Source organism: Cervus elaphus, chromosome 25 (genome assembly GCF_910594005.1).
Source record: "Cervus elaphus chromosome 25, mCerEla1.1, whole genome shotgun sequence".
Classification (NCBI taxonomy): Eukaryota; Metazoa; Chordata; class Mammalia; order Artiodactyla; family Cervidae; genus Cervus; species Cervus elaphus.
Window position 1 is genome coordinate 71,409,528 of NC_057839.1, and position 12,089 is coordinate 71,421,616.

A 12,089-nucleotide genomic window follows, 5' to 3' on the forward strand; every position below is an offset into this window, starting at 1 on the left:
CTGCCCACTTAGCCTCACACGCACATGACCAGGGGCACTGCCCTGTTCTGGGGCCCTTCCCTCCCCTGAGGGCTGACCCACCACAAAAGCTCGTGGAGATGCTGAGCGTGATCCTCGGAGGCGGCAGCTCACACCTGGCTTGAGCCTCAGACAGGAAGCGAAACACACACACAAGTTGACATGCAGGCATGTCCTTCGCGTCTCCTCTTTACACATATCCTGGGTGCTGGGCAAGGACCCAAACCACACTGAGCACCCCTAACAAGTGTCCACGGGCGAGGAGCCCAACACATTGGAGAGAAGACGCCCAGGCCATATGCTGGCACCCAGGGCTTACCTCCTAAGATTCTAGGGACTGGAACAGGAGACAGAGCCAAGCTTAACTGTCTGCGCATGTGCCCTGGACCCAAGAAGACCTCACGTATCTACAGCCACACCTCCTCAGGAGTACCCGAGGGAGGCTGCCCTCCCAAATGCTGGAGGTCGGCCCCCAGGATCTTGTCGGGACCGTCCCAGAATTGCTCAAGAAGCCGAGTCCACAGCACCCAGAGGTGCACGTCCCAGTGAGAAACAAGGACTGAGCTGTGGACTCTGCACGGCAGCCCGGGCCCCACGCGGGGTGCTCCCAGGAGCCCCCTCCACACACTGCGCCTCTGGCCCTGCCGCCGCCTCCCCGCAGGGACCCCATCCAGCACACGCCAGTCTGAGGCCTCCTGGACTCTGCGCTCTCACAGCCTGGACGCGGCCTTCATGCCAACAACTCACGACCCTACTTGCTCAGCCTGAACTTCACTGAGTCAGCGCCATGCCCCTCACCCTGAACTCAAGCTCCAAGTGGCTATGACCAGCGCAAACCCGTCTCACCCAGACCACACCCTCTCCACACAGCAGCGGCCCCCAGGCCCGGTGAGGGCCTCCTCTGCTCCCGGCCAGAGCGCTTGGGTTACTCCCTCGGAGCTCCCATGGCGCCCAGCGGGATAGAGGACCTTCTAAGAGCTCCACAGCTCCGGCAACACGGACTCCAATGACTCTCCTTTCTCATGTCTGAGTACCTTTCAGACTGGAACAACTCTGTAAGACCGAATATAAAACTTTTATCACAAGTGGAAACTGATCATTTAAGACTGAAGACTGCACAACTTTCAAGGATTGTAATGCTTCAATTGTTGACAGAATACTTACACAGTCAACTAAGGACACAAGCCCCCAAATATCTAAAAACCAACATAACGTTGAAACCCTAAGTAGGTCTGAACAAACAGTGTGCCTCTGGGGGTCAGCGCCCCAGGCCCAGGCCAGTGTCGCCTAACCATGCAGCCAGGCTCCCCAGAGCCGGGGCCATCAGCCCGGGGACAAGGAGGTGAGCCAAGGCAGGTACAGCTGGGGTGCTTGTGAGAGACGTTCTGTGCAGCCGAGGGGACAGAACCCAGAATGTCTGCAGGTCCTGTGGACACTGAACAGGCAGGAGCCATGGTCTGCCCGCTGCCCAGGGTCCACCTGCAAGCGCTGCTGTGTGGGTCTCACTTCATTATCTCAGCACCTGGGAGGTAGAGACACCCTGGAATCCCTCCAGCCTCCCCAAGCAGTCAAAGGCTCTCTGAATGGAGAACACGCCGTGATCACTGGGGGCACAGAAGGACCACCACCCTGCAATCAGACAGTCCTAACTGCCCCCATGTGGCACGTCCACAGGAGGACCAGGTCTGAGACCCTAAGCTCCCCTTCCCCAGGGCCTCCCGGCCAGCACACCCTCATCTCCAGCTATAGCTCCCTCCTCTGAAGAAGGATGCGGGGCGGGGCAGGGTGCGGTCACAGTGCCTGGGCCACAGTGCTCACAGAACAGCAGCTCCCGAGAGCCAGGTCAGCAGGTGAGGGCTCTGGCCTCCCTGAGCATAATGCTCCTGACGGGGCATGGCTGGTGGGCACCCTGGTCACTCGGCCCGCAAGCCCAAGAGATTCGGTTCTTCTCGGGCCACAAGCCACCAAGCCAAGGTGGCAGCTACACCTGCCAAGAGGACTTCCTGCTCTCACGCTGTCGCCTGGGGAGTGTGCGGCACAGTAACCTCTCGTTCCTGTGTGTGTGTGTGGACGGCACAGAAACATCTTGTTTCAGGCAGACGCAAACCCAGGCTGAATCCAGCCGTCCGGCTGAGCCTGGGACAATGCCCAGGAGGCCATGTGAGGAAATAGACAGCAGAGCTTGAGAACAGCTGGAGAGCCAAGCCAGCCCACACCTGCGCCCGGGCCAGCCCGGCAGGCACTCGTGGCCTCAGGAAGTGGCTCCCTGCCTCCTTCCCAGGGGGCTCTCCTGTGACAGGAGGAAACCAGCTCTCCTCTCCAGAAGGGCCAGCAGCGTGATTGCCCCAAGAACACGAGCGGGGCGCCGAGCGAGGCCGGGAGCGCAGCCGGCCTACCCAGCTGCTGGAGTCCCGGGAGCATGTGCACCACGAAGAGGCGGTAGTCAGACTCGCTCTTCACCACGGGGTTCAGCCGCAAGTCCACGTCGGAGAGCGCTGCCAGGGAGTGGAGCCGGAAGACTTCCGCCAGCGAGGAGATGCGGTTGTAGTAAAGGTTGAGGCTCTCCAGCACCGTCAGGCACTCAATGCCCTGCTGGGACAAACGCAGGGTGAGACGGGTGTCAACACACACACCCCTCATCACCGGAGAGCAGAGCAAAGATGAGCTCCACCACGAGCTCTGCTCCGGGGCCGTGAGGGGGCCGAGTGGGTCAATCCCTCCCTGCAGGGCCTCACACGCCAGCTGAGCAATGCATCAACCATCATGCTTCCGCACCCAGCACTGTCAGCGGAACCACCGCTGCCCCCATTTCACAGATGGGAGGATTGAGTGCAGCCTGGACGAGAGAACTTGCACCAGACTCTGACTCGAGGCTGAGGGCTCCTAACCCCGGTCAGGGGCAGTGACGTCCTGCCTCCCTTTCTCCCCACCGCAGGCCCTGGCAGTTCACACCGCGTTCCCACTCGCCATCGCCTGGTGACTTCTTGCATTCTCTCCACCACCAGCGCCTGCCGTGTCAGGCACACAAGCCATTCAAGGGCCCAAGGCCACTAACAGCCAGACACACACACATGAGAAGTGCAGCGTGGATGCAGAGAACAGCTGAGCAGGATGGAGGACGGGCACGCACACGCTCATCTTTCAGGCCTTTTCTCCTTTACAGACACAACCATCTTCAGAGTGCGGTGGCTTCACGTTATAGTTGGAACACAATGTGATGCAGAAGAAATCCAGCTCACAGCAAACACAAGGAAAGCAGCACAGCACTTATGGTCACTTACATGTACAGTTTACACGTTTCAGAAGCAGCCATAAGAGATTGCTTTTGTTTTTTTTTTACCATAAATGTACTTCCCACTGCTATGATAGCAATAAATTTTCTTTTAAGAAACAAACCTAAAACTTACCTCTAGACTAACCAAGGAGTTTCGTGAGAGATCTAGAGATTTTAGACCTGTTAAATTCATCAAAGAATTTCCTAGGTGAGTAATCTTTTCTTGGTAAGTTCCAGGAATAGATAATGACCGAAGTTCAGCTAAGAATAGAAAATTAAGAGATTTTAACTTTATTATTTTACTGAAAATAAATTATTACAGTAATTTATTCTCCCTCCAAAACTCACTCACCAGGAAGCCCTTCTAAGGGGGCTGCCACTACCACACTGCTCAGCCCACTGCCTCTGAGCCTCCACGCAGGGATCACATCTGAAACCCTCTCAGGAGCTGATCTGAGGTAGCGCCGTTACAGGTGAAGGCAGCGGCACCTGAGGGGCACCACACGCTTCTCTGGGACATACCCAGTGAGCGCTCATGAGACAAACATCACTACAAAAGTAAGTTTCCCTAATGAATAGACACTCTGTGTTTGGATACACCAAATATTTTCCTGTGAACTTCTGTTTTAAAACACATTTTGATTAAATATGAAACTGGTTTTTGGGCTTCCAGTTTCAGACAAAACAGAGTGGACACGTTTCACCCTATTCCTCCCCATTTATTAGATCTAAAAACCCTGGACAACAACATGGGAAAAGTGCCTGGCAACTGCAGCATGGGGGCAGAAGGCCAACTGTCTAGGGACCTAAAAAAATGGTCAAGCACCAAGGGTTGGTTTTGTTGTCTCCTATACATCCCAATCTGAATGCAAGAGAAGCTGGCCACCCAGAAACACCCATGGACATCCACCAAAAGATATGGGAAAGCCTGCTGTCCACTGTCAAAGATGAACAGTGATGGCCTTGCAGGAGAGATGGCCTTGCAGGACAGACTCCTGACAACCCCAGCCCGACTCCCACCCAATACCGAGGGAAAATCATGGACCTTGCACAGTGGCCAGCACTGGGGCCATGACAGCGGGCCTGACTACTGCCCTGGGCTGCCTGTAACGAGGTGTCTGTGGAGGCTGTGTGTGTGACAAGGGCCTGGCCACCGCCTCAGCAATAAGGCAGCATCCAGGCAGTGACAGAACTGAGCAACGAGATTTAAACAGGAAGCAGAATCCCAATCAAAGTGATCAATCAAAAATGATGAAGAACTAGGAAAATCTCAACCTGAATGAGAGAAAACAATAGACACCAATAATGAGATGAGAGAAACCAGAACTATCTAACAAGGATTTTAAAGCAACTGATACACAAATACTTCAAAGAGCAATTATGAACATGCTTTAAAAAATGAGAAAGTAGGGATTCTTGGCAAAAAACCAAAAGATGTAAAGAAAAAACAAATAGAAATTTCAGAAATGAAAAATACAATAACTGAAAGAAACAAACAAAACCATGGGAGCAGCTTAATAACAGAATGGAGATGAAAGGAAAAAATTCAAAGAGAGTAAATGCAAAGATAAACAAAATTGTCCTATCTGACCAAGAGAGAAAACAGACTAAAAAATGAACAGAGCTTCAGGGTCCTGGGAAAAAGAAAAAGCAATCTAACATTCATGTCCTTGGGAACGCATGGAGTTCCAATTAGTTTCAAGAAGAGAAAAACTGCATGGCCTAAACAAACAAAAAAAAAAATTAAAGAAGTAACAGCTGAAAACTTTCTAAATTTGGCAAAAAAAAAAAAAAAACACATAAACCGACACATTCAAGAAGTTGAAAAAACACCAAACAGAATAAAGGCAAAAGCTAACATATCAGAATCAAAAACACTAACGGCAATGAAAAAATCTCGAGAGCAACCAGAGAGAAAGGCATCACCCAGAGAGAGAAACAACTCCCATGGTAGGGAGTTACTCTTCAGAAACCACGGTGGCATAAAGGAAGTACTCTCACATTTTTCAATTGCTGAAAATAAGAACTTTCATCCTAGAAATCTATATTCTTCAGTAACAGTCTTTATGACTGAAGGTGAAATACAGATATTCTTAAATGAAGAAACACTAAGAGAACTTTTCACCAGCACGCCTTCCCGAAGACAACTGCTTAAGAAAGATCTTTAAACATTAAGGAAAGATAAAAGAAGGAAATCTGGGACATTAGGCATGAAGAAAGAAAAATGAAACAGATAAACATGTGGGTTAATGCTTCCTCCTAAGCTATTTAAACTGTTAGATGGTTGTAAAAGGAAAAAAATCTTATCATTACTGTGGTTCTCAGGTATGCAGATGAAATATCTAGACAAATCATATAGTGGAAGAATAATGAAACCTAAATGGTGGTACATGTGCAGAGTATATCATGTGAAATGCTGGGCTGGATGAAGCACAAGTTGGAATCAAGATAGCCAGGAGAAATATCAATAACCTCAGATATGCAGATGATACCTGCATATATCATGCAGGGTGGCTGCATTCCCTGGTGGCTCAGAGGGTAAAGCATCTGCCTGCAATGCGGAAGACCCGGGTTTGATCGCTAGGATGGGAAGATCCCCTGGAGAAGGAAATGGCAACCCACTCTAGTATTCTTGGCTGGAAAATCCGATGGACGGAGAAGCCTGGTGGGCTAAAGTCCATGGGGTCGCTAAGAGTCGGACATGACTGAGCGACTTCACTTTCACACAGATGACACTACCCTAATGAAAGAAAGTGAAGAGGACCTAAAGAGACTCTTGATGAAGGTGAAAAAGGAGAGTGAAAAGGCTGGCTTAAAACTCAACATTCAAAAAACAAAGATCATGACATCTGGTCCTACCACTTCACAGTAAATAGATGGGGGGAAAATGCAAACAGTGAGAGACTTTATTTTCTTGGGCTCCAAAATCACTGAGGATGTTGACTGTAGCCGTGAAATTAAAAAAGACACTTGCTCCTTGGAAGAAAAGCAATGACAAACTTAGCATATTAAAAAGCAGAGGCATCGATTTGCCGACAAAGGTTCATATAGTCAGGCTATGGTTTTTCTAGTAGTCATGTAGAGATGTGAGAATTGAACCATAAAGGCGGCTGAGCACCAAAGAACTGATGCTTTTGAACTGCGGTGCTGGAGGAGACTCTTGAGAGTCCCTTGGACTGCAAAGAGATCAAACCAGTCAATCCTAAAGGAAATCAACCCTGGATATTCATTGGAAGGATCGATGCTAAAGCTCCAATACTTTGGCCACCTGATGCGAAGAGCTGACTCGTTGGAAAAGACCCCAATGCTGGGAAAGACTGAAGGCAGGAGGAGAAGGGGGCAGCAGAGGATGAGATGGTTGGATGGCATCATGGACTCAATGGACATGATTGTGAGCAAACTCCAGGAGATAGTGAAGGACAGGGAAGCCTGGTGTGCTGCAGTCCATTGGATCTCAAAGAGTCGGACACGACTGAGCAACTGAACGAAAAAAAAAAAAATGGTGGTAAAATTTCTATTTTCACTTGACATGGTAAACCATCCACACAAGTGAAGTGTGTTAAATCACATAAACACTGTATGCTGTAATATGTAGAGCAATGACTAAAAGAGCTATATGATGAGATATGCTCAGAAATATAATAGGTAAATCAAAATGAAATAATAAAAAAATACTCAAGTAAGGAAGGAAGGGGCTTCCCTTGTGGCTCACCTGGTAAAGAATCTGCCTGCAGTGCAGGAGACCTGGGTTCGATCCCTGGGTGGGGAAGATCCCCTGGAGACAGGAAAGGCTACCCACTCCAGTATTCTGGCCTGTAGAATTTCATGGACTGTATAGTCCATGGGGTCGCAAAGAGTCAGACATGACTAAGGAAAAGGAAGGAAAGAGGAAACACAGAAAGGAAGGAAATAGGAAACAAAAGAAAAAACAAAGGGAATAAACAGAAAAATAATAAATGGCACACAGAAGCCATATTAATATTAATAAATGGTCTAAATATACTATAAAAGGGAAGCTTCCCTGATGACTCAGACGGTAAAGAACCTGCGTGCAATGCAGGAGATGAGGAACCAATGCAGGGTTCGATCCCTGGGTCAGGAATATCCCCTGGAGAAGGAAATGGCTACCCACTCCAGCATTCTTGCCTGGAGAATTCCATGGACAGAGGAGACTAGCAGACTACAGTCCACCGGGTCACAAAGAGTCAGACACAACTGAGCAACTAACACTTTCACACTGTAAAAGACAGAGGTTAGCAGACTAGATTAGAAATTATATATAGTATATACTGATTCCCTTGTTAATTCAGTCAGTAAAGAATCTGCCTGCTATGCAGGAGACCCGGGTTCGATTCCTGGGTGGGAAAGATCCCCTGGAGAAGGAAATGGCAACCCACTACAGTATGCTTGCCTGGAGAAATCCATGGACAGAGGAGCCCAACAGGCTACAATCCATGGGGTCACAAGAGTTGGACACAACTTAGCGACTAAACCAACATATACTGCCTACAAGAAACTCATTTAAAATATTATGATACATGTAAGCCTACAGATGAAATAGTAAACAGACAGATAAAGACATGCCCTGCGAACACAAGACTAAAGAAAGCTGGAGAGGCTACACTCAGTCAGTTCAGTCGCTCAGTCATGTCCAACTCTTTGCAACCCCATGGACTGCAGCACGCCAGCCCTCCCTGTCCATCACCAATGCCTGGAGCTTGCTCAAACTCAGGTCCATTGAGTCATTGATGCTATTCAACCATCTCATCCTCTATCATCCCCTTCTCTTCCTGCCTTCAATCTTTCCCAGCTTCAGGGTCTTGTCCAGGGAGTCAGCTCTTCGCATCAGGTGGCCAAAGTATTGGAGTTTCAACTTCAGCATCAGTCCTTCCAATGAATATTCAGGACTGATTTCCTTTAGGATGGACTGGTTGGATCTCCTTGCAGTCCAAGGGACTCTCAAGAGTCTTCTCCAACACCACAGTTCAAAAGCATCAATTCTTTGGCACTCAGCTTTCTTTATAGTCCAACTCTCACATCCATACATGACTACACTAATATTAGATAAAGTAGATGTCTCACTGTAGAAAATTATCAGGGATAAGGAGGAATGGACTGTAGCCTAACAGGATCCTCCATCCATGGGATTCTCCAGGCAAGAGTACTGGAGTGGGTTGCCATTTCCTTCTCCAGGGGATCTGCCTGACCCAGGGATCGACCCCGGGTCTCCTGCATTGTAAGCAGACGCTTTACCCTCTGAGCCACCAGGGAAGTCCAATATTAGATAAAGTAGATGTCTCACTGTAGAAAATTATCAGGGATAAGGAGGAATATTACATATGTTACAAAGGTCACTCCAATATGAAGACATAAAAATCCTAAATATGTATGCACCAAATAGCACAGCTTCAAGACACATGAAGTGGAAAGAGACAAATTCACAATTTCAGTTAGTGATCTCAATACCTATCTCCTGGTAATTAAGAGACTCACTGGACAGAAAATCAGCAAGGATAAAAAAGAACTGAGCAACATAAGTCAACAGAATCAAACTGATGTTTATACAACGCTCCAGTCAGTGACAGAGTACACATTCCTTCTAACTGCACTTGGTACATATAGGCCAGATCTTGGGCCATAAAACAAACCTCAACAAATTGAAAACAATTAAGATCATACAGAGTATGTTTTCTGACCATAATGGAATCACATCAGAATCAATAACAGAAATAAAAAAATACCAAGCTAGGAAAACCTCCAATCACAGAAAAATGAAAAACACATTTCTGAACAACAGGTCTAAGAGAAAGTCAAGGGAAATTTAAAAAACACAGTGAAATGAAAATGAAAATACAACAAAACTTTTGGATGTAGCTAGAGTTGTGCTTAAAGGGAAACTTACAGCACTAAAATGAAAGTCTCAAATCAAAAATCTAAATTTTCATCTCAAGAATCAAGAAAAAGAGCAAAATAAATGGAAAGCAGCAGGAAGAAGACAATAATACAGAATCAATGAAATTCGAAACCAAAAAATCTATGACTAAAACCCAAAAGCTGGCTCATTGACAAGTGTAATAAAATCCATAAACCTCAAGAAAGACCAAAAAAGAGAAGACAGAAATGACCAATATCACGAATGGAAGAAGGGTATCACTACAGACCACACAGACATTGACAAGCTAATAAGGAAATACCACAAACTCTATACACATAAATTTAACATGTTAGATGAAATCAGTTTTGCAAAACCCCACATAACCATAACTCACTTAAGATGAAGTCGATAATATGAATAGTTCTATAACAACTGCAGACACTGTAATTTAAAAGCTTCAAATACAGAAATTTCCAGGCGCATAAGGTTTCGCTGGAAAGTTCTATCAAGAAAAAAAGAACTGGCATCAATTTTACAGAATCTCTTCTAGAAAACCGAAGAGGCACTTTACCCACGATGTCATGAGTTCGGTATTACCTTGATACCAGAACCAGACCAAAAAAAAAAAAAAAAGAAAACTAGCGCGCAACATCCATCTTGAACACGAGATCCTCGGCCTGGGAGGAGCGAACGAGTCCTACCACAGGACAGGTCGCCCCTTCTCCAGAAACGAAGGTGCTTCAAGCTTTCGCAGAAAACCAACCTAATCCAGGTGACTAACGGGTGAAAGAAAACCCAAGTGATCTTACCAATTAACTCAAAAATCAGCGCCGCAAAGGCTCCACAAACGCGCCCCGGAGGGGCTCCCCTCAGACGGAGCGAGGGCCGGGCGGCCCCCGCCCCTCAAGGGCCTCCGCTCGGGACCCCAGCTCGCCCGGGCCCCTGCTCTTCGAGGGCCCCAGGCCCGCGCTCTCAGCGCCACCGCTGCCCCGCCCCTCTTCGCGCTCCCCGCGCCCTCGGGGCCCACCACCCCCAGCCCACCCCTCTCCCCCGCCCCTCAGGCTGGGGCGGCTCGGAACCGAGCGGTCTCTTTCGGCACCTCTGGCCTGACCGGTCCTCCGACACCGCAGCGGGAAGCTCGCGCCCTCGGCCAGCGCCGCCCGCCCGCCGCCCGCCCGCCGCCCGCCCGCCGCCCGCCGCGCACCCAGGTCGCAGTGAGGCGCCAGGCCGCTCTTCTCCCGGATCTTCTCCTCACACAGCAACACCCGCCCGCCCGGCGCCATACTTTCAAACGGCGCTCACCTGCCCGCGCCTGCGCGCCGGGGCCTCGAAGGGCCGCGAAGGGCCGCGGGGAGGGGCGGTGCCAAGGGGCGGGATAGAGGCGGGGCTGGAGGGGAAGGGAGGGGTCAAGAGCGAAGTGGGCGGAGCAAAGTCCTGTAAGGTGTGGGGGTGTGGGTGTGGGTGTGGAGTCTGAAGGGAGGGGCGGGGCCGAGGGCGGGATCGGGGCAGGGCTGGAGGCAGGGGCGGGGGTGGGGGGAGGGTCAAGGGAGAAGTGGGCGGGGCCAAGGCTTGTAAGGTGCGGGGGCGTGGGTGAAGGGGCTGGAGGGTGGGGCGGGGGCAAGGGCTGGTGGGCGGGGCCAAGGCTCTTAAGGCGCGGGGTGTGGGTGTGGGGCTTGAATGAAGGGGCGGGGGCGGGGGCGGAGGGCGGGTGGGCGGAGCCAAGGCCTGTAAGGCGCGGGGATGTGGGTGTGGCTGAGGTAGCCTGGAGGCGGGGTTTGGGTAAATTGGGGCCCGCCCCAGGGCATACCTGAGTTCCGGTCCCACATGGGGACCTCGCCTCACCAGGGCACCTGCCCCAGCTGGTCTGCATCCCCAGATTGGTCTGCATCCTGGGCTGCGGCCCCGCGGGTTCTGCCCGGGGTTGCGGGGGCTTACGTTGGGTCTCGGGGCTCTCCCGCCCGCCACGGTCAGGTCACTCGGCAACAGCGGGTCCGGCTCTGCCCGCGTCCGCATTTCCTAAGTGACAAGCCGGGAGTCTGAACCGCGGGGTTCACGGTGTGTCGGGCTCCCTGGGCCTTTTGTGGAGCGCCGCCAGGGAAGACCTGCATTCCCGTCTGTCTGACTCTGCCCCAGGCAGCCCGCGTCCTGGGGGTGCCCTTTCCCGGGTCTCCTGGTGCCTGGGGTGCCCCTGCAGCCACTCAGCCCAGATTTGCCTGGCTTGTTGGTAGCCTCCCCTGGCATGTCACAGCCTGGGTAGTGGCACCGGGGGTGTAGGTAAGACTGTAGGGGCAGGTATAGGCGCTGGTGTGCGGCAGTATGGCAGAGTGTAGGAGAGGTGTAGACAGAGGGTGTAGGGCAGGGTGTAGACAGGGGCTGTGCTCAGGGGGCCGGGGTGTGGTTCCTCTGCAGGGTACTAGAATCTCTCTTGAGCAGGGCAGGGCTTCACACCTGCTGGGCCAGGCCCCGTGGGGCCCTGTGCCAAGTCATCTATGGAGACCAGCAAACACTCAGTGATACTTCGTAACTGCCCAGTGTCCCACTTCCCACAAGACCATGGAGGGACTCTGGCACAGCCAAGGGCATGTGGTCACCAGCCGGGGCTGCCTGAGCAAAGCTGGTGCAGCAAGGATGCTAGAAACAGAGCAAATATCCCGGATTTCAGAAGTAAACAGGGGCAAACAAGAGGCTTCTGTCACTGACCAACCTCCCCCCGCCCCACCCCGAAAAGCAGCTTGTCAGTCAGAGCACAGCCCACACTCCAAACACCACTGCTTCCTCCTGCTGCCAGTCACTTCAGGTCGGGCAGCCCAATCCTGAGTCCTTTACAGCTTTCTAGAACATTCCAGGGAGGCTTCCAGGGCCCTCAGCCTTGAGCCCCAGACCAGAGGGTCAGTCCATCCCAGGGAGAAGCTGGCCACAGAG

At 51.0% G+C, this 12,089-nt stretch overlaps 1 protein-coding gene across 8 annotated transcripts in view; it reads right to left on the minus strand.

Annotated features, from left to right (window-relative positions):
• CEP72 (centrosomal protein 72) overlaps positions 1 to 10,482 on the minus strand; it is a 35,756-nt gene extending 25,274 nt beyond the window's left edge. For 4 of the 8 annotated variants that reach the window (XM_043887755.1, XM_043887758.1, XM_043887757.1 and 1 more), the window contains exons 1-3: positions 10,372 to 10,482; positions 3,426 to 3,553; positions 2,415 to 2,610 (exon numbers count right to left, since the gene is read on the minus strand). In XM_043887755.1, the coding sequence (XP_043743690.1) occupies positions 2,415 to 2,610; positions 3,426 to 3,553; positions 10,372 to 10,450 (403 nt within the window). In that variant the 5' untranslated portion in view covers positions 10,451 to 10,482. Of the gene's footprint in view, positions 1 to 81; positions 2,366 to 2,414; positions 2,611 to 3,425; positions 3,554 to 10,371 lie in introns of those variants that run through there. The other 4 variants (XM_043887760.1, XM_043887756.1, XM_043887754.1 and 1 more) reach the window with 2 other exon arrangements.
• Between the last annotated feature and the right edge of the window lie 1,607 nt (positions 10,483 to 12,089).